The sequence below is a fragment of the Equus asinus genome, chromosome 30 (genome assembly GCF_041296235.1).
Source record: "Equus asinus isolate D_3611 breed Donkey chromosome 30, EquAss-T2T_v2, whole genome shotgun sequence".
NCBI lineage: Eukaryota > Metazoa > Chordata > Mammalia > Perissodactyla > Equidae > Equus > Equus asinus.
Window position 1 is genome coordinate 10,897,817 of NC_091819.1, and position 27,635 is coordinate 10,925,451.

At 34.9% G+C, this 27,635-nt stretch overlaps 1 protein-coding gene across 4 annotated transcripts in view; it reads left to right on the plus strand.

Moving 5' to 3' along the window:
• BRINP3 (BMP/retinoic acid inducible neural specific 3) overlaps positions 1 to 27,635 on the plus strand; it is a 393,852-nt gene that overhangs the window by 316,218 nt on the left and 49,999 nt on the right. For all 4 annotated transcript variants that reach the window (XM_070501568.1, XM_070501567.1, XM_070501566.1 and 1 more), the window contains one exon: positions 23 to 245. In XM_070501568.1, the coding sequence (XP_070357669.1) occupies positions 23 to 245 (223 nt within the window). The remainder of the gene's footprint in view (positions 1 to 22; positions 246 to 27,635) is intronic.

The window sequence follows — 27,635 nt, forward strand, 5'->3', positions numbered from 1 at the left end:
GTTGACTTTTAACGTTTTTCAGATGAATTCAAGTTCTTTATGAAAAGGCTCCCCATGAATTATTTCCTCAACACATCTACCATCATGCACTTGTGGACAATGGATTCTAATTTCCAGCGCCGCTATGAACAACTGGAGAGCAGCATGAAGCAACTTTTCCTAAAGGCGCAGAAAATTGTACACAAGGTCTTTAGCCTCAGCAAGCGGTGTCATAAACAACCCCTCATCAGCCTGCCAAGACAAAGGTAAGACATTTGTGTCAAAGCAGACAACTAAGGACTTTGTTTTGACAGTGAGCTCTATTTTCTGAATGCAGGTGTGGTAATAATAGATGTCACGGAGTTATATTACTAGAGATAATTTGAAGACAACATATTCTCTTAAGTCTCAAAATAATAAAACATACTTATTTCCCAACATCATAATACAATGAGGAACGCGCACTAACACTTGTTTCTTTTCTTTTCTTTTCTTATCGAAATCAAAAATCATTCTAACTTGTTACATGTGGTGGTTAACTAATAATTGTATCACACTGAACAGAAAAACACAAAACCCTAGAGTTAGATTGTAAGCAGAGGAAGGAAGCCTGACCCCAGAGTGGAATTTCTCCATAGTAATTTTCAAATAAAAGAATTTAAAGTTTATTTTCTTTGACTGGTGTTCAGGATATCATAAAGCTCATTCTACATGAATCTCTGAAGATTGCTGTGGAAGTTTGTAATAGTTTATGTAAATGAGGTAGATTATTAAAATATTTGTTTCTGAACTAATTTTGGAAAGTGTGGTTTGGGGCTTTGCTGTTTAAAACGTATCGATCAGTCAATGCAGTAAAAACTTGTATTTATTTATTTGAAGTCAGGTTAAAAATGCATCGAAATGAAAAGCTAAGGGAAATATAAGACAATCCCACAAAAAATATGTATTTGTTTCAGTATCTCTGTTATAAAATGCTTGAATTTGACTTGATGCTTAAATCATTGAGGAGAAATCTATAATTATAGATTTTTTCACTGGAAAAAAACCTGAAAGTCTATGCATTTTAAAAAATGATTTCAAAATAAGTCATTGGCATTTTTTTTACAATTCATTGGATTCTAGGATATGCAAAATTTATGCAACCATCCCCAGAATCTAAGTTGAGAACATTTTCATTGTCCAGAAAAGAAACCCAGTACCAATTAGCCATACTCCCACACTCAGCTCTGACTTTTTGTCTCTAGAAATCTGTCTAATCTACTGTTTGTCCTTATAGTTTCGCCTGTTTTGGGCTTTTCATATAAATGGAATCATACAACATGTGGTCTTTTGTGACTGGCTTCTTTCACTTGACATAGTGTTTTCAGGTTCATCCCTCTTGTGGAATGTATCAATAGTATGGGTATACCACATTTTGTTTATGTATTAATTATTTTATGTCCATTTGGGTTGTTACCACTTTTTGGCTAGTATGAATAATGCTGCTGTGAACATTCATGTACATGTTTTTAAGTATGGACGTATGTTTTCAATTTTCTTGGGTATATACCCAAGAATGAAATTGATGAGTCATAATATAACTCTATGTTTAATATTTTGAGGAGCTGCCAAATTGTGTCCCAAAGTGGCGTCATCATGTTTTATTTCTACCAGCCATGAGTGACAACTGCAATTACTCCATATCCTCACCAAATGTTGTTATTACCTGTCCTTTCGATCATAGTCATCTTAGTGGATGTGAAGTGGTATCTTTTTGTGGTTTTAATTTACATTTTCCCAATGACTAATAATGTTGAACGTGCTTATAGTCCACTGTATCTTCTTTGGAAAAATGTCTATAAAATTCTTCACCTATTTTTAAATTGTTTTTTATTTTCATATTGAGTTGTAAGAGTAAGTTGCATATTTGGATACCAGTGCCTTATCAGTTGTATGATATGCAAATATCTCCTTCTATTCTCTGAGACCTTTTTTCACTTTCTTTGTCTATCTTCTCTCTCGGGTCAATCTAACTACAAGTTTGTCAATTTTGTTGATATTTTCGAAGAACTAACTTTTAGTTTTCTTACCATTCTTTATTATTTTTCTCTTCTTTCTTTGATTTTTCCACTGTAATTATTATTATTTCCTTCCTTCTGTTTGCTTTGTGTTTACTGTCATTTTTCTTCTAGTTTTCTAGAGAGAAAAGTTAGGTTACTGGCTTGAGAACTTTCATCTTTTTTTATATAGGCATTCACAGCTATAAACCTCTCTCTAAGTACTGCTGTAAGTTTTGCTACTTTATGCATCCCGTAAATTTTTTTATTCCCTCCACACATAAGCTGTTTTTTATACACCTGTCTGCATACTTCCAGAGAATATCCTCTAATAGAGAATCGTGGCTGGGGTAAGACACTTATTTAATTATAATGAACTTTCTGCTTCATTTGTGCGGGTTAAACGCAGTTTGTAAACCACTGAAATAGAAACTTCTACCCTCAAACAAAATAGGAAATGCAAGAGGATGAGCTGAGTCAGGAAGCAAATGGATGAGGTTAGTTATAAACATGTCAACTTTAAGGGCTTAACACGTGCAACTAGGGCTGGATATTTACATCTGAGCTCAGGGGACGTTTGAGTAAGTGGGGTGGACTCGTCGGTGCACAGGAAACCATGAAGGCTTGATATAACACCATGGAAAATGTGTGGACAGAATCTGAAGATATATTTCAGACATGAGTGGAGAAATGGAAACTGCAAATAAGCAGACAGTGGGGTAAAATATATCATGAGTCACATTGATTTCTAGTAAAAATAAATAGAAGTTAAACATACAAATATGCCAAAGAAGTGTAAGATTTGTAAGGAAAATACAAAAATATGAAACAATTCAAGTTGGATGTGCACAGAATAAATAAGTAAGCGCAATAAAATAAAGATGTATTATTTGGAAAGAAATTTGATAAGCTATAGAAATAAATATTTGTTTTCCAAAACTTCTGAACTAAATAAATCAAAGATTGCCAGAGGCTTTTCTTGACTTTCTTTTTTAATTTAGCTTAATTCCTATGTTGGCTATCACTCACCACACACACACACACACACAATGCAGACTTCTCGCTAAATGAAAGATTTTATTGAATTTGAATTTTTTCCCATCACTATGTTTCTTTTACTAGGAATGTGAGATGTTGTTTCTGTTTTGTGTTCTTTTTCCCATTTTTACAGAATAATATAAAATGACATTCGAAAAAAATATATGTACTCTAGTCTGTTAGTAGGATACAGTGGAAAAAAGAGGTTGGCTGTTTGTGGGGTATATTTTCAGATATTTTTGAAAAAGGAAGTGGATGATAAATACCAGTGACTCATTTCTATTAGAAATTCCATTTGTTGTCCTGCCTTTATTAAATTTTTATCAGCTTTTTTCTTGAATTTATCCCACCTGAAGAATTGATTTTTAATATCTGACATTCTGAAATCTGGAAAAATAAACAAAAACAAACAACATGAGACCCGCAAAATGCACCTCCACTAATAAGATGGTTTCTTGACACTTTCTGTGTAGGGACAGGGGAGTTGAAGTGTTTCTTTATAACATAGAGTGTAATTCTTTATAACATAGAGTGTAATTGATAAAGCATGACATCCAGATTAATCTTACAAGTCTGCTCTGCCACCACCATTCCTCTCATTAATGCATGTGACATCAAGATCCTCTTTCTTACTTGAATAAATTCTGAAGCCTGTGGTGATCTAGTTTCCTCGGGGTAGTCAACTTTTGTTGCTATTCTAAAACTTTTGAGATAGGTAGCAATGACATAGTTATTTCATTAAAGAACAATAATTATGGCAATTATTTAAAAGCATCCATGGGGGCTGGCCCAGTGGCACGGTAGTTAAGTTTGCACGCTCCACTTCAGTGGCCTGGAATTCACGGGTTCAAATCCTCAGTGCAGATCTAGCACCGTACATCAAGCCATGCCGAGGCAGCGTCCCACATAGAAGAACTAGAAGGACTTACATCTAGGATATACAACTATGCACTGGGGCTTAGGGGAGAAAAAAAAAAAGAGGAAGATTGGCAACAGATGTTAGCTCAGGGCCAATCTTTCTCACCAGAAAACAAAAAAAGAAAACAAAAAAACTGAGTGACTATGCCTAGTTAAGCTCCAAAAAAAAAAAAAAAAAATGCATCCATGAGTAATTCCTGAAAAATAATTCAACTATGCTATTTTGTACTGTCATGTCTTATTCACAGAGTAGCCAAGGTGCCATAGAAATGTTATGTTTAATGATCTGTTTAAAGGTTTAATAACCAACTCCTAGGGGAAAAATACCTCTGATTTATAGCATTTGCCAATTTTTGTGGTATAAATATTTCCACCATGGTCAATTTCAGAGCACCCATGTGGTGTCACTGAATATGGAGTTGTGAATAAAAATACACGCTTGGCTTGTCTGCACCAGTACTTGCGCGCTGCAGCAAACCACTAAAAATTGATTAAAATATTCTCATGATGTTCTCTCTTCTTCCTTAATAATGGGAAGTGAGATATGATGAAATCACTTCTCTAATGTCACAGAGAAGGATGAGTTTCAGTCCATGTCATTCTTTATCTAAGGCATGTCGTGCACTTCCTATATATGCTCTACAACAGGAGTGAGCAAACTGGTGCATGTGCCAAACTGGCCCTCCATCTGTCTTTGTATCAGCCTGTGAGGTGAGACTGGTTCCTACGTTTTAAATTGTTGATAAACATCAAAAGGAGAATAATATTTTTTGATTGATGAAAATTGTATGGAATTACTATTTCAATATCCATAAATAAAGCAGCCACGTCCACATGTTTACATATTGTCTATGGCCACTTACACACGATAATGGCAGAGCTGGGTAGTTTCCAGAGACTGTGTGGTCCTGAAACCACAAAACATGCTATCTGGCTCCTTACACAAAAATTTTGCCAACCCCTGCTCTAATATAATATGTACTCTGTCTTAAAAAATGTCATTAGATATCTAGGAAAAATCTAGATCCATTTTGAATATGCCCTGGAAGCAGTAAAAATGAAGTGTAGATATGTGATTTACCAGTGGTAATAAATATCCTCAACTTGGCATAAATCTTTTTTGAGATAGAAGAGGACCGTCAGAATCTAATACAATAAATATGGTTACTGTTTTGTTTGTTTTGATAGTTTATTTTGTGAAACTATTATTAAAATCTGTAGATAATCATCCAATGCACTATTATTGCACAATGTTGGGAAAGGCAATTTGGGAAACTATTGGCCTGGCGATGGAATGAAAACACATAAGTTGTTGCCAAGCCTTGATGGTGCATTATATAAACTAATCAAGACATGTGATGCACAACATTAAAAGCTACAAAATAAGGTAAATATAGCTCTTAAACATTGGGAAAAAAATACATTTTACTCGACCTGTTAACAAAATGGAAATCTGTGGAGATAAATTGTAGTTTTCTAACTTATAAACAATAGAAATATAGAAATGAAAAGAATTTTAAGTTATCAGGGCTTTTCCTTTTTTTTTTTTGTAGCTGAGGAAGATTGGCCCTGAGCTAACATCCATTGCCAATCTTCCCCTTTTTTCCTTAAGGAAGATTGTTGCTGAGTCAACATCTGTGCCAATCTTCCTCTATTTTGTATGTGGAATGCCACCACAGCATGGCTTGATGAGTGGCGTGTAGGTCTGCGCCTAGAATCCAAACCCAAAAACCCTGGGCTGCCAAAGCAGAGCACATGGACTTAATCACTACACCACTGGGCCAGTCCCGTCAGGACATTTTTATAAATAGTTTTCATGTATTCAATAAAAGCAATCAGGGATTATAATTCTTGTCTTGTATTAATAAAATATATAATCTCGGCAAACAAAAAAATTTATTTTTTTGTAAGGAACAGAGACAAACTTTGGCTGTATAAAATAATACATAGATGATATTACAGTATTTATTCCTAGAAACTATAGACTAAACATGCATTTATACATAAGAAGCATTTTTTAGACTAACTGCCAGCTTGGGCAAGAATAATTATAAGGTTATAGGTACTATACCCTGACCAAAAAACAGATGTTTGGGGTGGGGGTGTATTTCAACTAGCCCATTTTAAAGATCTTTAATTTCAACTTTTAAGAGTCACACTGCACAGTGAGTTAAGCAAATTCTCTCTCTTATGTGAGACAAGCAGAATTGAGAATTCAACACTCATTCCATTTACCTTGCGTGACTCATTCCATTTTTGTGACTCTTTTGACTCAAATTCCAGCCACGCACTTACTCTCTACCCTCAACCCCCATTTCCCAGCTGATAACCTGATTTATGGTCTTTTTTTTCCTTGTGCCATAAGCACAACAGCTTGAACACTTATTCACAAAATGTACTATATTTACTGAAAATTGATTTAATTACTTTATAGTGGACTACCAAAATTCTGTTTTAAAATAATGTGATTTAATCAAATGATTATTTTCTATATATTTTTCTGCGTAATATTTATTTTAAAATCTATGTCATAACCATTCACTTTTTATATGGTTATTTTATCATATCCCATAATCAATTTGAACAAAGTTCTTGTAAATGTATAGATTCAAGTGTTCTGTTGGTGGCTTCAACTATATCATGAAAAGCATAACTTTCAGTCAGGCATTGGCAGTGGTGGTATCAAATTCAAAAAATTATTTGATGCCAAAGGATCAAACGATTTTGTAATACTTAAGTAATGGATCTGTAATGTAAACGCTTAAGTTGGTCAACTGCTTGTAGTAGATTTTGGCTATCTACAAAATTGTGACAATATGAACATGAACAAGATCTTTGAAAAAATTAAAATATAGCAATTTTAACTACACACTGCTTCCTGAGATCACAATTTACGGCCAGTATGTCAGGAGAAATGTCCCACATCCTTTCTGCCTTTGCATTGGCTTTGGAGAAAGAGAGCAACAGTGATATAAAAACACATTTTGTCCAGATTCATCATTTTAATGACACTATTCACAGTATATTGATGTTCTGCTTCAAACAACGCCCCTCCCAGGTAACAACACTTACCTGGGAATAGGGGAAATTCAGAACTAAAACACCTTTATAACATTCCTAGGGCAACTTTCACTTTTATTTACATGTTTTTTCCTGTCACTATTCCCCCTGTACTCTCAACAGAAGAAAAGAAAACTTCTGTGACTAAGTGTTCCCACTTCCTAGCACCAGGTATGATATCCAGATGACCCATACACAAAACAGTCTGCTGCTTTATATGCCATCAGTGTAGTTTTTCTGTTATTTTAGTGCTGCAGGGGAGGAAGAAATATTCCTCTACCCTCTAGGCTCTTTTGGCTGCTCTAAGAATTAGATTGACATGAGACAGAGTAACAGGAGAAAATCAAACAAGTTTAATAACATGGGAGAAACCCAGGAAAACTCAGTGACTCACCAAAAGGGCTGAAGTGACCACCTTAGATACCATCTTCAGCTAAAGACAAAGGAGGATGTTGAGGGTAGTGGTTTGAGACTCAAAGGAGAGGAAGGCAATTCACATGGAGATGGAAAAGCAAATGTTTGGTAAACAAATATTTGCCATGCCTTGAAAAGACAATGGGACATAGAGAGGACTTTGGTCAAATAGGCCTTGCTAGGTTCCTCCCTGTCTACCTCACCTATAGTATATTACACTATAGTTATCTATGGTGATAGTTCCTTCCTAAAATAGGCCTTCTGTCTTACATTCTTTTAGGCAATTAAGGGGAAGTCAAAGTTTCCTCCTGAGTCTTTTGTTCTTAAAAATAATCAAGCCAAAGACATGTACATTCTGTTCCCCTACAGTGGCAAGTCTTCCAGCTGAAATCTTCTACAATGACTTTGACCAGCAGGTATCAAATTTTTTGGTCTCAGGACCCCTTTGTACTATTAAAAATTGTGGAGAAATCCAAAGAGCTTTTGTGTGTGGGAGTTATAAATCTATGTATGTGTGTATATATGTGGATATCTATATTTACCATAATAAATATTGAAACTGAGAACTTCAAAATATGTATTTATTAACACAATTAAAAAGAACAATAAGGGGGCCAGCCCCGTGGCCAAGTGGTTAAATTTGTGTGCTCCACTGCAGCAGCCCAGGGTTTTGCCAGTTCGGATCCTGGGGACGGACATGGAACCGCTCATCAGGCCACATTGAAGTGGCATCCCACATACCACAACTAGAAGGACCTGCAACTAATGATATACAACTATGGACCAGGGGATTTGGGGAGGAAAAAAAAAGATTGGCAACAGTTGTTAGCTCAGGTGCCAATCTTTAAAAAAAAAAGAACAATAAGTAAGCCCATTACATATTAACATACATGACATTTAAACTTTAATGATTTTTGCAAATTTTATTTTTTTTGTAAGACTGGCACCTGAGGTAACATTTATTGCCAATTTTCTTTTTCTTTTCTTCTTCTTCTTATCCCCAAAGTCCCCCAGTACGTTGTTGCGTATTCTGGTTATAGGTCCTTCTGGCTTTGCTATGTGAGATACTGTCTCATCATGGCCTGATGAGTGGTGCTAGGTCTGCGCTCAGGATCCAAACCAGTGGAACTCTGGGATGCTGAAGTGGAGTGTGCGGACTGAACAACTCAGCTGTGGGGCTGGCCCCCACTCATTTTCTTAATATATGCCTTAAGAGACAATAATTAAATTCTTATAGCCGTTTCTTCATGCAATCTTTTGCAAATCGTCATTTTGTAACCCCACACAGATCTATTGGAGAAGTGAGTATTGTAATAGCCTTTTCAGATAATTGTGGATACTCTTTGACACTGCACCAAAATTCAACAAGTGGTTCTTAAAAGTCAGTTGTAATATGGAATCTGAAAGAATATGATTAACATATTGAAGTCTGTTACATTAAATGTTTGATTTATCTTGAACTGTAAATGGATCTTCTACCCATGCATCCAAAATCATGCACTGGTCACTTGGAAAATATTGATTGACTTACTTATGAAGATCTCCCAAATGTTGACGCACATCATTATATAATAACAAAAAGTCTCATTCCTTAACATAATCATTGGATTCACAAGAAAAGCTCTTACGTATTTGGAAGCTGTCTGCATCATAGTGGCAGATACAAGGTTTCAAATTTCTAATTTTCACTTGAAAGGTAGAATTTTAACATTGATATTAAATATGTCAGTTGTCTGTGTTGAGGTGATAAGTTCATTTCTTTCAGTTTTGGTAACCGATCTGCTGAATATCCAAGTCTGAATAACCCTAGTTTGTCTGTCAATCATTCTTTCAAGGAAAGATGGTTTGCCCTTAAAAAAGTGCTGACCTCAGCTTGCGACTGAAGCAATTGCACAGTGCTTTGCCCCAAGGCAGCCATTCTATTTCAGTATGCAGCATAAGTGAACTCATTCACATGCCCATTTTGTTTTGACATATGGATTTGTCCTGAAAATTGAGATACAATAAACTTTTTTTTACTGCATCACCAAGAACATTTTTAAATAAAACATGCATTCTTTTTGTTCTGCAAGCATATAGCAGAAATGAATATGTCTCTACTAGCATAGCAACTTGGATCCACTGCTAAGTTCTCCAGCAATAGCTTCTCCACCTTTGTTTTTGGCCGCATCAATGCAAAATTCAACATGATGCAAAAGAAAAATTATGTTTTAGTATTTTTATAAAAATACTTTTTACCTTGTGCATCCCCTGGTAGGAGCTTGCCCCCCTTCCCCACTGCCCATTTGCCCACACCAAGAACTATGTGGACCACTCTTTGAGTATGCTGCTCTAGGTCAATTTCAGCTCCTCATGAGGATGTAATAAGCTGAGCAGACAAATTGAGGAGCTACAATAGAGTTGCATACCTTTTGCCTTTACTTTTCTTTTTTACTAGCACAATCTCTGATTTCAGCAGAGCACATACTGCCCCGTACCTCAGCCTCCCTTGAACCTAGGATGGATCCATGACTAATTCTGACCAAAAGGATGTAAGTGGAAGGAATGCACGAAACTTCTGAATTGGGACCTTAAAGGACCAAGAGTACATACCATCTACTTTTACTTCTTCCCTCTGGCTAAAACGCCAAGGTGATGGCTAGAAGTAAAACTCATGACACGAAGAAACTTGTTGAGAATGGGTAGACCCTGATCATTTTGAAGCCACTGCATCAGTGCTGGATTGCTCATGTTTATACTGTTATTTGAGAGGGGAATAAACTGCATTTTCTTCTAAGCCAATATTATTTGGCTTATGTTGCAGCAGCCAAACTTGCATCCCAACTAATAAAAGGAGCCTCCTGAATGGACTCCATATCCTTTAATATTGCAGAATCTGTGATTTAATTAAAAATGGCATTTATGGATTAATACAAGGGGCTTCTGCTGAGAGCAATTTCTTATGAAACTGTAGAGAGCCGTCAGGATATTAATTTTCCTTACATTCCTATGTTATGAAAGAACTTTTTATTATTTTTTTGTGTATCAGCCACTCCATGATGACTCACAGGCATATGTTAAGTAATAAGGAAAGAATCCGTTTAAAGAGTTTAATATTTAGATATCTTCCATGAGTTATCGAGAAGTGGAAAAAATATAGCAATTAGAGAGTACTCAGCCCATGAAAGCTGCTTAAATAATTATTAATATTTTCCAAAACAGAAAACACCCTTTCTTATGTATAGGTCATTTCTAATATATTAATTTTCTGAAAAATGTGTTTCATAGTCAAAGCAAAATTTGTCATAGAGATAACGGCATAAATGCTAAAAGAAACACACTGTTTGTATAGAGTAACTTACAGTAGACTAGATTCTGCCTCAGGGGATCCAGGGAGATAAGTTTTCAAGGAGAGAAGAAAAAAGAAAAAAATTAGTGGGTTTGTCCCACCCTTCGTGGTACAGGACCACTTCTCAACAGATTTCAAAGTAGGCAAATTGGTCCTTTCCCTCGTGCCACTTTCTTTCACTTAACTCTTGGGGTAGCCTGTGCTTCAGCTTTCATGACTCTAAAATGTCTTCTCTTTTCTTTATAACGTTCCTCCTTTGACCTTCATTCAGCTCAGAAATCATTTCATGATCTTTCAATTTATTAGATCTTGATAGTTGTTAGCTGAAAACAGTTCTTTTAAAATGAATTTGTGCTTATGTATAGAAAGTTATTTGAGTTTTTGAAATAAATTCTTTGCTAGCTGCAACAGTCATTTAGGCAGGGTGAAAAAGTAATATCAAAATAAATGAAAATCTGTGGGAGTATTGTCTTGTGCTTTCTCTCCTTTGTTTTTATTTAATGGATAAAAGGTGATGTGGAGCCATCAAAAGTCTTGTCACCTTGAAATTTTGTTGAGAGAATGCTGTCAACAGCCCACAATCTACATGGGAGAGAGGTCCAAATTCAAACCATAGAGCCCCTCTTTCTAGATAGCTGCTTTTGATAATATTAACAGAACCAAAAGGCCTTGCTCCTTTCAGAAATTCTGTGGACTTACGCGCATGTGTTTATTTGTATGTGGGTGAGAATAGTGCAAAATGACAACTCATTAGTTCATTATATGTTTCAGGTAAAAATTTTGTAGTGTTGTCTTATTCTTCCTCTCAATTTGTTCATTCTCTCATCTGAGGAAAAGGAAGCCAAGAGCCAAGGGGAATAGTCTTGAGTATAACACATATTCCAAGTAAAAGAGATTTGTTCCTTTTACTTTCATGTGATTAACTATGCAAATGTCATTTCAGTACCTCCTACTACATTTTTTTGACATTAAACCAGTCTTCTAAGAAAGATGAAGAGTTCTTTCTCCAACACATTTTTTCCAGTAATGCAATAGAGTTACTGACTAAAATAATCAGATGTGAGAAGAGTAACAATGCAGAGAGCTCCAGAGAATTACCTTAACACTTAAGCTAACTTATAAAAGAAGTCATATTCATAGAATCTTGGAAATAAAGTCTATAAGACCCAAGATTACAAATACCCCTTTTCCAGCACTATTTGGAATTAGTATCACTTTGATTAAACACTCAAAATCAGTTCTGTGTTTGACACTGGCCACAGATTTATGCAACAGAAAGTAGTTGGAGGGTTCCGCTATCAGTCTTCATGTTCTCCTTACTAAGGGGCTGATGATAAACCTTCAATGTCTTCCACTAAATAACTTGCATCTTGCAAGATATTAACATTTATTTTCTAAAATAAATACATAAACACATTGATTTTTTTTTAAGGAGCCAGTCAAGCAAATTTGGAGACTGTAATTACTATAAGCTCCACTTGGAAATCTATAATGTATGAATACGTGCCCAATACTCTATATTATTCTACAATTAGAAAAAAATAGATTTGTTTAAATAAAGATTTTTCAGAACAAATTTCTTTACTTCCTAAAACACCTGTTAACTCCTCAAAGTATACACTTGGAAAACAGTGTACCATCATTTTTAACCCAATTTTTACAGATTCTAGAATTGTCGTCAGTTGTAATATAGTCACCTCAATCACCATAAAATTTTTGATAATTACCTGAAGCTAAAAAGTTAAATTTTCTCAACTTCTTTGTTTTCTGAGTACCAGGTACCAATCCTTGACAAATAATTCAATTACTTTCTCAGAAAGACTTGGAGATTATACTGCCTCATCTCTATAAACGTATAACTTGATATGGTCCTGCAAATGAAATACTAATTTGTTTATTAAAACGCATTTTGTCACATTTTGTTTTTATAACATTGAGCTGAGATTTTCATCCCAATATTTTGCACGAGCTGGAGAAATGCATTAAACGCAACTTTCCGTGATGGTTAATTGGTATATGAAGTTACATCACAGAGAGATAAATGTTACGGAGTACAAGAGAATAAACTGATTATATTTTGATATCATATTCACCATCAATGGTTTGTATATGGACCATAAAGCCAGAATCAATGTAGATTTCAGGACACTTATGCTTCTCCAAATCTTATAATGTTATTGACAATAAAATTCTTAGATTGGATGTACTTTCAATTTTTAAGTGTATTGCAATCAGGGCTGAGAGTCAGTCTCATTTCTATTTGAATCACTTCTAAACAATTTTACTTATATTATTGAAGAAATAAATACATGTTTACTTGCCAAGATAAATGGAAAGCTGAACATCATACACTATTGGGATGGTATGGTGGTTTTGTTATCTCAAATCAGAAGCCCATCATATAAATCAGAATTACTATGTTATTCATAAACCTTTCCTCCTGAATATCCCCCCATTAAAAGGCTGTCACCAGAGGTAAACACCATGATGTGGGGGTGATCTAACTTAGAGCAGATAGGATTTTTGAATCTCTTATTCTGTAAAAAAAAGTATATAATAGTATTTACATAAAAGAGGATTAACTCAAAGTGTTTTCTCATATTATATGAAAGTCTCTTATTATGTCAGCTTTCATACAAGTGATATTGGAGGCTTCAGTGTATGAAGACAAAATTCATCATGTCAAAACTGTCATTGGTAACTATACAGATAAGATAGTATTTGTCCTAAACTATTTCTCATTCCAAATGATGGCCCTAATAAAAAATAATTTGATGTTGAACTAAAGAATAAAAATCAGGTATATCCTACAAATACTGCCTTTTCCCAATCAAATAACTCAATTCAGTGGGGAAAAAATCTCATTTGGGTTGTTTTAATGATCAATTGAGTCTAATGCTTAATTTGGTAACACTGTGTAGAGGCAGTATGCAATCTTTAATCTTCAAAACATGTTTTGTAATCTTCATGCTGAGGACAAAACTAAAATACAAAAATATCTTTCCTCGCCTCCTTTCATCATTATTATTCATTACATGTATTCCATAGGTATGTACATATATGCCAAGTCATTAAAATGGTATATGACTAAAATCCAGAGTTCTTTTCCTTGTGCATTAAAGTATGATATTCTTTTCTGAAAACAAATGGCTTTGTAAATCAAGAAGGGGAAAACTAAATATTACCAAGATACATACCAGCTTAAATTCCTAACACTGAAAAGAAAAAAGCTTTGAAGCTCTTCATTTGAGGCAGCCACCACAAGTTATAAAGTGAGTGAATAAATTTGAGAAATCAATGCCAATTGAAATTAAAATCCCCTATCTCACAATCCAGCTGCACTTCAGACAGCAACAAATAGAACACAAAAGAACATTGATGTGACAGAACTCACAGGAGAAAATGAAGGTCAGTTTGTTGTGGTATTTCTGTTAAACCCAGCAGGAGGAGTTCATGGAGATTTCTTAAAGGAAACAAAAAAGATCAAGGCTGAGGTAATACCTTTTACTGAGCTGAAATAAAGTTAGTTCATACAAGTAACAAAGCTATAAACAAAACTAAAAACAAAATAGTAAGATTATAAGGAAAGCCTATCAATTTCAAAGGATATGTGTATATCTCCTCATGTTAACCTTAACATTATCCTAAACACACACACACACCCCCCCACGACCTCAACTATATATTTAAAACATGATTATGATTTTTGTTTCGTAACCTCATCCAAACTCCCATCGGAATGAACAAAATTATACCACTACCTGAAGTTGTGAAATCATTCAATCCATATGCAGAGATCTGGAAAGGTTTTTGAAAGATATACTGCAGGAAACAAACAGGAATGAGGGCAAAGCTGATCCATCCACAATTTACCACATCCATGTGAAAGAGCCACCTAAGCAGCAGATAGAGTAGACAGGCAGTAAACCCATCAATATCCTTGAAGCCAGAGCCCCAGGCATCCCATGATAAAGGGTGATAATTCTGGGGTTGACTTGCTAATGAAAACTGTCATAATTGGCTAGTTATCAGCTAACGTGTTTTAAGCACAAATTCTGAGTCAAACTCTTCTAAATGCTTTACCTGTTTTTGCTCATTTAATACAATGTTACAAGTTAGTAGTTAGCGTTATTATACTAAAATTACAATTGAGAAACTGAAATTTAGATTTTCTAAACAATTTGCAACAAAATTACTCAATTACTGATGGCAGAGCTAGGATCCAAACTCCAGGCACTTTGGCTCCCGAGCTTGGGTTCTTAGTTACTACGCCACAGGGCTCTCCAGGTCTACCATGTTTGTTAGAATAAGGCTCCCAGCTCCTGCTAATCCCTCATTGCTAAGGAAAAGCAAAAGCGTGAAGTCCTGAAATGGAATGATCAGAAAACAAGAAAGGTTTAGGAGGATTAAAAACTATGATCATTAAATTTAAATCTAAAATAAAGGCAGTGTACTGTTACAGAAAACTGAATTGGTTTGTTAGAATAAAACCTTAGGAAACTGATCCAATACTGTAAATAAAGAATGAGGAGTTGTAATTTATGGGGAAAAAAAAAGAAAGGTGTGTGAAGGAGATGAAGTATGCGTAATAGAGCGTCCATAAGGAGAAAACTGATATCCATTTGAGAAGAAACAGTGAGACAGAAAGAGAGAGAGAGCACTTCTCTTGTAGGACTTGAATCCAGATGAAAAAAGACAGAGTTCCAAGAAAACCGATAAAGGATTGTGTTGCGTAGTGGTTTCCGAGTTAACATCAATCACTTTTGGCTAGTCCATTTCAGTGTTTCATAGTTCAGCAAGGACTTTAAAGATTTGGCACATTTTAAAAGCCAATTTATTGTGTGCATGAACACAAAAGAAAAGACAAAAAGTTTGCATTCTAAGATCTTCATCTCACATGTCCGGTTCCAAAGTCAACAACTATGGCATTTGTCTATCATAGATCCAAGCTTCTTCATCTCTGGATGCGAGTAACTGAAGGCAGATACAGCTAGTGGCTCTTTCTGGATCACAATTCGCCTTCTTGAATTCCTATCTTTCTTCCCCTGGAGAGAACCAGATAAACAGAGCAGTTTGTCAGGAATTCATGTAGTACATGAATATAAAGCCAAATACAGCAAAACTATCTGGAACCATGAGAGGGAAACCAATCCCTAGCTTGTCTTCCTTTCCAAGACGATGACTGCAGAATAGTTTCTATTTTTTTCACTGAAAATGTTACCAAGTGAACATGAAATAGAATTTTTTTTACTCTACAGAGCTAAGTACTAAAGTGTGATAGATCACTCAATGGTGTTTTGAGAGGAAAAATAATGACAAGAATTTTATGCTTAGTCAAGTGGTTTCCTATAGAAAGAGGAAAACAAAAGAACATTCTTACATAGGCTGTACCTCAGAAATTATTATCTCCCAATATTCCTTCTGAAAATATTACTAGTTAAGTCAACAGATTAATGGAATAATCAATTTAGGAAGGTATATAAACTTTTTCCTGAAATAAAATAAAACATTATCCTTATTAGTTTAGGGACCAAGAAAATAATATCTGCTATAACTTTATTATTACTATTGCTTAGTAACTTTTGCTAGTAAAATAAAACTTGCATAGAGAATTAGCAAAAATAGAGATATTAACATTTAAAAGAAGATATGATTATTGGTTGTTGATGACGTGCTTATTTATTGGGAAGTTTCCAGAGAATCAACTCGAGTAGAAAACCAAACCAAACTTAAACAGCATATTCATACAAATGAGTGAAGTTACTAGTTACAAATAATTAAATAGAAAACCAAGAGCCTACTAATAAATGAGCAAAAGCATATAATAGAAAAGAAAATATAAGGTAATATAGAAAATATAGTAGAAAAGAAGACTACATTCATGAGAATGTCAAAATATATAATATAACTAAGGAAATAAGCTAAAACAAAACTATTTAGGATATTAAGGGAAATTTTAAGTAAATCAAGACCTTACTCATGTTTCTGAGTGGAAAAAATTATAAAGATATTATTTTTCCCTCAAATGTATATTGTGTAATTAATGCAACATTAATCGAAATTTATCTGGAAAAAGCAAGTGTGCATGCGTGTACAATTTTCAATGGAGTTGTAGGCAAAGACTTGGAGGTGAGAGAACAGGAAGCCATGTGTATATCTGGAGGAGAAAACTACAGGCACAGTGATAGCAAATACAGAGCCCTGAGGTGTAATTTGGCCTTCTATGCTTAAAGGATAATAAGGAGCCCCTGTGACTAGGATGCAGTGAGCCAGGAGATAGTAAATGAAATGTGGTCAGAGGTACTGGAGTGGGGCTGGCAGATATTAGGGAAAGGCAACAAAGCATCCAATTTTTTTGATATTTTACAAGTATAAAATTTAGGTATGTTCACAGGCAAGATTTCTCCAACCTTTAAGGTTAGAAATGTTGTATTATTTCAGTTTTTCCAGGCTACAGGAAACTACAGAAGGCAATTCATTTTATAATGCCAACACAACTTTAATCTGAAAAAAGTAATATAAAAATGGAAACCAGAGATGACTATGCTTAAATGTCTCCTTTAATTATCAAAAGATACAGTATCTTACTGGAAGGAACATGACGACCTAGGAGAAAGGGTACATAATATTGCATTGCAATTTCCTTAAGGCACCAATGTCTCTGATGGCGTCACAGTTGAAGATGACATTGTCCATTCATAGTATTCCGGGTCCATCATGAATTTTCATGTCACCAACTTGGAATCAGATACTCTCCAAGGACTTGACTTTGTTTTAGAGTAGACTAACATTAACGATCGAAATGTGGGTGCTGTGGACGCCATTCTATTCGTTCATGTGAGCACTGGGAGCAGACATTAACTATGAGCCACATCAGTCACGGGGGGAGGGGGGAGTAAAAGATTTTTTGTTTCAAAAACGTGTTGATTTACATTGAACTTTCCTGGAATATACTTGATACATTTTCATGGTTCCTATGCCTGTAAATTAGTCAATGTTTCTCTTATATGTCTTATAGAATCCCATACAACAAATAGTGAAGGCGTTTTTCCCCTTAAAACTCACTGATTCATTTTCATGGACATTAATACCCAAACAGCCCACCCAGGCATCGTTCTTCTTGCATGAACTTGTGACGCTATAAGGCCATTGATTCATTCATAATATCCTTTGGTTAAGGTTATTAATGTTCACACTTATGTGATTCTCAAGAAATTAAGTGTTTTTGATAGCTTATCTATTTAGGGACTGGTAATTCTAAATTTTGTAGCCCAGTTACCACTTGTTAAAGGGATATTCCTTAGCTATCACCTTGATTTTTGACTAAAAGGACTTAAAATAGTCACAGGTATACCTCACTAGGGATATTCAGCTACAGCCAGAACGCCGTGGCATAGTGACTGATGTCCATTCTTGTTTGTTGGGTGTTCATTCTGATTGGTTGGTATCCATACAATGCACTTCATTAAATATTTCAAATTCAGCCCTAACACATCCATAAAAGTGTGATTGGTCAGGTAGAGAACTATCTCAATGTTAGGGATGTTGCTCGTTGAACCGCTACTCTCAGGATATTCTACTATCCTTCCCATATCCTCAGAGGGCTTCTGATCCTGCAGGGGTGAGCAGTCAAGAACATTCATTCCTTCAAACTACCTTGGGAAAAGATTCAGCTGGTTCCTAATTTTCAGCTGGAAGGCTTGACTTCTTTCCTTCCTTCCTTCCCTCCTTCCTTGCTTCTTTCCATCCTTCCTTTCTTCCCTCCCTCTCTCCTTGATTCCTTCCCTCTCTACCTCCCTCCTTCCTTCCTTCTTTCCTTCCTTCCTTTCTTTTCTTTCTTTCCTTTCTCTCTCTCTCTGTCTCCCCTTCCATCCCTTCATGTGATTATTTGATTATTGGATAGTATAGACATTTTAACAATATTAATTTTTCTGATCCATGAACACAGAATACCTTTACGTTTATTTGTGTCTCCTTCAATTTCTTTTGTCAATGTTTTATAGTTTTCAGTGTACAGATCTTTCATCTCTTTGATGAAATGTATTCTTAAGCATTTTATTCTTTTTGATGCTATTGTAAATGGGATTGTTTACTTAATATCTCTTTCTAGTAGTTTCCTGTTAATGTATAGAAATGCAACTGATTTTTGTATATTTGAATTTGTATTCTGCAGTTGCACTGAATTCATTTATCAGTTCTAACAGTTTTTTAGATGGCGTTTTTAGATTTTTCAATATATAATATCATGTCATCTGCAAACAGAAAGAATTTTACTTCTTTTCCAATTTGGATGTCTCGTTTCTTTTTCTTACCTAATTCCTCTGGCTAGGACTTCCACTACTATGTTGAGTAAAAGGGGAAAAAATGGAGATTTTTGTTTTGTTCTTGATATTAGAGGAAAAGCTTTCATCTTTTCCCCATTGAGTGTGATGCTAGCTAGCGTCTTATATAGTTTTTATTATGTTGAGGTAAATTTCTTCTATATCCAATTTGTTGAGAGTTCTTATGAAGTTATCTTGAATTTTGCCAAATGCTTTTTTTGCAAGTATTGGGATGATCACATGACTTTTTGCCTTCGTCTTGTTAATGTGGTATATCACATTGATTGATTTGTGTATGTTGAACCATCCTTACATCTCAGGATATCTTCCCAAGGGGAGGATAATAGTCAGAACCTAGATGCATATAAATCAGAAGCCAGATCCTCAAACAGCAGCTATAAAATATGCAGTCATACCCTTTCCAGAAAAAAGACTGGGAGATGGGCCTTTTTGCCGGCTCCTTCTGCAGTTCTGGGGGCATAGCTGCCGTGAGTGCTTGCGTACCCATTAATGACTGCTTCTTCGTTTGCTACAATCCTGTGGAACTCCTGAACCAAGCCTGTCGCCTTTCAGCGCTAGGTGATTTGGGGGCCCCTCCCTTGAATGGCAGCTGAAAGACTTGACTTTTGAATAGTCCATTGGTGAGCCAGTTTACCTTTTTTCAGATGTTGGGGAGTATCACGTTTTCTTTATTCGATTTCGTCTTTCCTTCCTTCTGTCTTATTATCCGTCGTGGATTAGTTAAATTTAAGTGAGTGGATGTACAGTCTTGAGTGACAGCAATCCCACGATGCTAAAGGTAATCTGACATGGGGCTGAGAGTCTTGCTGTGCTCCAAGAGCCAAAAATCTTTATAAAGAGAACCATACTAACCTATAGGCGCCCAGTCTTTTATCTCTTTCCACTACATGCTGATGTGTAATTCTATGAGATCACCTTTATTTTAAACAAGGAAATGGGTATCTATCTTCTCTTCTCTTATATTCTTTGCTCAGAAACCATAGATCTCTCAAGCCAAAATTCTAAAGTCCCAAAAGGAAAACTAAAATTGCTTCCAGGCTTTGAGGAAAGCTTTTTTGATAACAGTTATCGAGGAATATTTCCAGTCTTTCCTTTTATCTCAGGTCTCTTTAGTAAAGCAAGGTCACTCTTTTTTTGTTTCTAATAAAATTTATTCCTGAAACCAAAAGTGAGCATTTTGAGAGTTAGATTAAATTGTCTCAGGAGTACTTCAATTCTGTATTTTAAAATTTCCATTTGGCAGTTATATTTTCATAAATATAAAAATACTTTTGAGAGGCTGCCCTCTCAGAAACTATTAACTTGTGAAGCACTATTAAGAAAAAAACAAAAACTCACTCAGATTAGCATTCCAGGTGACTGCAGTTTTTCAGATAGCATCTTCTGTGAAAACAAAGGTCAACATATATGTGTTAAAAGAGAATTTCTAAGAAAAACTGTAGTGTGAATTCTATCATTTCTTTCCCAAAGCCGAGTATGTAAAAATTAAAATATTTCTTAGCTCTCTTCTTAGTTTCAGCCATATCTAAAATCTCAGTTTTCTGGCTTCTGAGTAGAATGCTACTAAAAATTTTCTTTCCCCATAACTAATCATGTTAAGTATCATTTCAGATGCTTAGTGACTCTTCATATATCATGATCTGTGAAATGTCTGTTCAAATATTTTGTTAATTTTTATTGAACTCTTTGTTCTCTGATTATTGAATTGTAATAGTTTTTTGTATATTCTAATGCAAGTATTTTCTCAGATATATGAATTGCAAATATAGTCACCCAGCATATGTCTTGCCATTTCATTTTCTTAATGGTGTCCTTTGAAGAGCAGATTTTTTTTACATTGTGTTGAAATCTAATTTATCAATTATTTTCTTCTGTTGTTAGCACTTTTGAGTCGTAAGAAATCTTTGCCACTCAAAAGATTGAGAAGGTTTTCTCCAATGTGTTCTTCGGGGAAATGAGAAGACTATATTTTATATTTGGTTTTTGCTTTTTATATTTATTTCTTACTTTTTTTTACATATTTATTTTTCATAACTTACATCATCTTTGATCCTCCCGTTAACTCCTTGAGATCAACAAGGCAGACTTTATTATTCTGTTTTACAGATAGGAAAAATGAAGATTAAAGTATTAGGTGATCTTCAAAAGATTATCCAGTTAGAAAATGGTGATGATGATCTCAGATCGCTCTCATCTAGGGCAATTTTCTCTACACTGCCAACGAACATCTCCAAATACCAGAGTATCAATCTATAGAGGATGGATTTAAATCCTAGGCATAAAATCCTCTTCAATACTGCAAAATAAGGAAGAGACATAGCAATTTAGTATACATTTAAAAATGGGAATTTTTTATATAAGAAGCATCAGATCTCTAAAATATACTAATATCTTCATGGCAAAATTTGCCCAAGAGACAGAAACCAATTGGCATTTGATATTTTCATTCGTAAACTAAATTAAGTACAATATGGAAGAGTTGACACATTTAAATTAGGGGACCTATGAAAAGCAGGCCTCGTTTAAAGAGACATGGCATTAAAATGCTGAAGCGGAGGATCCTTTCAAGGATATTTATAAGAGAGCCAGTGTATCATTCTGCACCTGTTGTTAAGATGAGGTACAACTTCTCAAGCTCCAGATTGAATTGGCTTCAAAGATTTTGAAAAATAGCCTCTCTGTGTGGCAGTTTTTCTCTCGTGAATAGAGATTTGTCTTTTGCAAGAGAGGAGTGGCAGACTGTAGGAGCATTGTCTGCAGGAGCCACCTGGGAAACTTGGCAAACTTAAGTGTCTTAAGATGCTGCTATGAATAGCTTTACAGTATGTGGCTGAAGAGGCGACCAGTACTTTCTGGTGAGTGAATCCGTGGAATGCTAATTTTCTTATCCTTGAATTGTGTGACTAACTCCACGTTCAAGTGTTGTTTTGAAATACAGTTCACTTCATCTCACCAAGTTTGAAAACAGATCCTCCAGCTTTAATTTCAGCATTTTATTTTGTCAAAGGTTTATTGCAATGTTGAGAAAATATCAAAATTAAGTTATGTCTGGCTCTAGAATTTCTGCTTTTAGTAAATACAATTAATGTCGTTTAATCTAAAATTAACGTTTGTGTTTGCAATAGGATCAATAGTTAATAATAGGTTTATATGCATAAATATGGTCCTGAGTCTGGCACATTTTTAGGCAATGTGATAAAATAAACAGACATCCAAAATAAATTACTTTTTTATGACAGATGACCCCATTTGCCAACAATAGGCATATAATACTGATGATAGTATGACATATAGGAGTAGATTTTGTATCTTTTTATCTATATAAAAATCTTTATTGTAGATTAATACAGTGTAAGTACATTTTCAAATTCAAATCAATATGGTTTTGAATATTAGTGAAAAATATTTATATAGAGTTATATCAATACAAACAATATTTGAAAGAAATAACGTTTAAGTAGAGAAATGCTTATGGCCATGTAGGACAAAATTAAAAATACTCAAGTTAGCCCAACTTGAATGTTCTTTTCCTAATATATCTTTACCCTATTTTCTCTCCTTATTTGCTTGGTAAATTTCTACACATCTTTCAAGACTTGGCTGAAATGTTATCTCCTTTCCTGAAAACTTTTCTGAACCACATTTCTCTCCAACAATTTAGGAATTACCTTTCTCTGCTCTACATTTCTCAATTAGAACTTATGACATTTTTACTAGATTTATTTGCTTGTATGTCTATCTTTCCCAATAGAGGGTGAGCTGCTCAGAGACAAGGATTGTGTTTTGTTCATTGTGTAGCCCTTCTGTTTAACATGATGAACTTCGAATACACATTTACAAAGGATATAATATTGAGCGTAAAAGAACGTAGCTGGGGCTGGCCCCGTGGCACGGTGGTTAAGTTCCCACGTTCTGCTTCTCGGTGGCCCGCCCGGGGTTCGCCGGTTCGGATCCCGGGTGCGGACATGTCACCGCTTGGCAAAAGCCATGCAGTGGTAGGCGTCCCACAGATACAGTAGAGGAAGATAGGCTGGGGGCCTGTCTTCCTCAGCAAAAAGAGGAGGATTGGTAGTAGTTAGCTCAGGGCTAATCTTCCTAAAAAAAAAAAAAAAAAGAACAGAGCTAACATTACAGCTTACCTGGAGAAAACTTTAATTGTGTGGACTTATTTCATATCCTATATGGTCACAAAGCTAGCTGAGCTGAACTCTAGATGTCAAACAGCAATCAAGTATTGTCTCTCAGTGTCTATAGTGACTTGAAAATGTTTACTGTTATCCTCAAGTCCCGCCACCCACCTTTCCTTCTAATCCTGTTTACTATCAGATGATTTGGTATGATTTGCTTCACATTTAAAATAAATAAAATAAGACATAGCATGATTTTGATAGTCGCATCCTCAGATGTGGAAAAAAAGGTATTTTTTTTTTGATGATGCAATCTTTTTCTTGTCTTGAGTTCACATTGGTTTATAATATTACATAAATTTTGGGTATATAAATTACATAAATAATACATAAATATTACAAAAAATTACATCATTATATTTTGACTTCTGTATAGACTGCATTTTGTTTATCACCGAAAGTCTAGTTGCCGTATGATGCAATTGTTTAACATTGAGTCATTTATTTTATCAAATGCAGAAATTTGGTCTAAGCATGTTAAAGTGTATTCTTTCTAAATCTAATGATCAACTCTGGTCTGCATTTTCACTGTATTCAGTTGTAAAATCCTCTCTTTAGGGTTATTCCTCTCCTTTACCCTTGGGTTGATTCTAAGCCTAACATGGGTTTCCTAAGCCGCACTCAGATATGAATGTCCTTTTGGTGGCTTCCAGCTTGGTCGCCTGCCCCTATAGCTCCCTCTGAGGCATATAAGATTCAGAATTAGGCTCTGGTTGACCAGTCTGCACAGTCCCTCTGCATCTTCCTCATCTTTACACTCAGGTCATTCAGATCTTTTGTCCTTCCTTCGACCCTCTGGACCAAAGGAAGGAATTGGCTGTCCTGCCAATCTTTCCAAGACCCATCTTTCTCTCTCTTGCTGCTATGTCTGCAAGACTATACAAAGCCAGAGTTCTGCAGGTGTGCAAGCGGGCTGTGGGCTCCCTTCACACCGATCCCTAAACAGGGATGCCATTACAGGCCCCCCACTAAATGCCACCTGTACGCAGGCTCAATACGGGAGACAAAGCATGAAAACTAACCAACATCCGTGCTCTCTGGGTTTCCCTCCATTCTCTTCTCTGGAATGGGCCACCTATCATTTTGTGACTCACACTTGTATCCTGATATTTTTTGTTTCCCTTTTGAACTGAGGATTCAGTAATGTAGTCCTTCGGTTCTTAACTGATGCTGCATCTTCCTCTTTGCCTCATTACTCATCACTATGTTTAGCTGTCTTCTTTGGGGAAAGGGATCTCAGAATCCTAGTAAATTAGTTTGAAGTTGGTGAGAGTCAATAACTATGAAGTATTTTTGTAATTTCTTTAAAGCTAGTTTGCATCATCTATAGAATGGAAGATGACAAGAGAATTGTGAAGGTTGTAAGAAACAGCATGTATAAAGTATCTAGCACATAGTAGACAATTAATAAACTGAATAAATACTACTTCCTTTCTTTTCTCTCTGTTAGTTTCCATTTTCTTACCTATCATCCAGTCTTTGAGACATTATAAAATGGCTTTGACTCCGTATGTCCATCTTCTTTCTCCATCTTAAAATAATGACTAGCTAAGTGCCAAGTTAAATGGTTTGTCATTCCTTGTCAACCTGGAAATATTCATTTTAAAAACTGGTGGCTTCTGTTCTTCTTGAAACTCTTAACTCTCAATTTCTGTGATCTCACATCCCCTTGATATTCTTCTTGCTTTTTTTTTTTTTTTTTTGGTAAGGAAGATTGTCACGGAGCTAACATCTGTGCCAGTCTTCCTCTATTTTGCATGTGGGACGCCACCACAACATGACTTGATGAGCAGTGTGTAGGTTTGCACCCAGGATCCAAACCTTTGAACCTCCAGGAGCTGAAGCGGAGCACATGAACTTAATCACTATGCCAACAGGCTGGCCCCCTTTTCCCTTTTTTGATCACACTAGTTTCATTCTAGACCATTCTTGCAATATCTCTCTCTTTTTTTTTTTTCTCAATCTCCATGCATTTCAGGCCTTAATTTTCCCTTGGTTCCAAGTCTAGAGTTCTCATCTAAGAGAATATCAAGTAGTCCAATTATGATATATTTCCATGGCTCCAGCCTCAGCCTCAGATCACTGCAGTGTGTCCTTCACAATGAGTAAATTTTTTTTTCAAAATAAAAACCTGATTGTGTAACATCCTTATTTACTCTCTCCCTATCTGTAATTCCTCATTGCTTATTAAAAAACTCCTATTTCTATGGGCTTTCACAATCTCCCTCCTGCCTTATTTTCCCAAACCTACTTTAGTGGAGTCTGAAATTAAAAACAGAAGCTTTTCTTCAAGTCACAGTTCTGTCATTATTCATCGTATGATGGTGGACAAGACGGAACTACCCTATAGCTCAGTTGATCAATCTATAAATTGGGGAAATGCAATACCTACTCATCTAAATATTGTGGGGATTTATAATAGCTTAATTTTATTGAGTATTTTCTATATGTCAGCCATTTTATAAGCATTTTATATAAATATGTATTTAATTTATTTGGAGTAAATTTAATTAAATGATTTTCTGAATTTAAAGTGTTTAATACATGCCCGAGATACAGTAAGTGCTCAATAATTGATGATCTTGATTATCCCATACACACTTCTTTCATTGTTCTAGTCTTAAATTTGCTTCCTACTAGTGCTTTGGACAAGTCTCTTTTTAAATTAATTTATCAGTAAAAATTGAGATAAGAATAATGGTTCTCCTCAAATTGCAGGACTCATGCTGATTATATGAAAAATGTCTATGTATATAAAGAAAACGAGTTAGATGATGGAATAGAGAAAAATGAGTGACTATGTTGAAATTGTAAGTTCATGTTAATTAAAATTTTAATGATAACCAGAATGATTCAAGCATTATTTTATGGAGTTAAGTATTTTGATGAATGAGATTATTCAAAGAGCGAAGGCAGGGATAAATATTAGAAGTGTATTCCAGGAATGTGTTACTTGAAGACTGCAGCTAGTGCATTGTCAGTGGGGTAGAAAAGAAGGCATTCGTTTGACATTGACTGAGTTGACAAGTTGTAGTGGCTAAATGTATGTCTGAAATATGGTGATTTTGTGAAGCCATGCTTGTGGGAGCTTTGAGCACATTGTTAATTAAGTGAACTTTTTCAAAACCCTTTAAGTCAGATAAATTGATTCATGGTTTTCATTTAAATAAAACTAAAGAAAACTTAAAAAAATGAAACTAACGCAGTGTTCTGGAGATTTTGTATAATACTACCATTTTGATATGATTGTACTATACTATAGATAATATACTATGCACTATATATTATAATCTCTGTCTTAGAATATTTGTTCATCATTAAAAAGACAGGAACCCAGCACATGTGCCTTTTACCATAATTGAATGAATAGAAGATCTCCACTATACCCACACACACACGTGCATGTGTGTGTCTTAATTGTCTTATTATTTCTAAACTAAATTTTTAGTACATTTCATGGTGATTTTGTTCTGCAAGAAGTTAGCTTCTATAGTAATATATGTATTGTTTTATATTTATATATTAGTGTAGAGAGAGAATAAGTTAGAGATGCACAGACATTTTAACAAAATAGGATATAATGGCATATACTGTATTGCATCCTACCTTTTCACTTATAAATATTGTAAACATTCTAAAATGTTCAAATCAAATGAAGAATATAAACTAAGGCAGAAGCAATTATTCATTTATTTATAATTCATAATCTACTCCTCTCCAAAATCATGACTTGAAATGAATATATTGATGCCCTTGTTTATCCTGAGGCTATAATCTAAAATCAGAGTGTCAGATGCAAATTCATAGGTTATTTTGTTAAATGCAAACATATTTGTAACTGGCATGGCAATACCTCGATGGAACATGAAGTATGAAAATTATGACTTCTGATTACTCCTACAATATTACCTTAATTTCCAAAAGTGTTTATGGTTGCTCATTTATATGCATACACACAACAATTAAGTACAACCAGCACATTAAAAATAGCAACAAATTTCCCCAAATTTTGGAAATGAAGCATCATCTTCGCAGTACTAAAACTCATGAACTCCAAATTCTACCAACAAATGAAAAAAGCATCAGGGTATAAATGAAACAGAGAAAGTTCCCAGAAGCATTTCCATAAAAGTATTTTATGGAGAGCTTTTAACAAAAGATATACCATTAAAAACATTTTATTTAAAAATTCTATAATGGCAGCATTATCAATTCTCAGTTTAAATTGAGAATTTTTCATAGCAGCTCTAAAACATTAATTCCCATATGCATTTCTAATGTCAAATGCTATAATGCCTTGTGGAGATCCATTCAAGAGAGGCCATCTCTATTT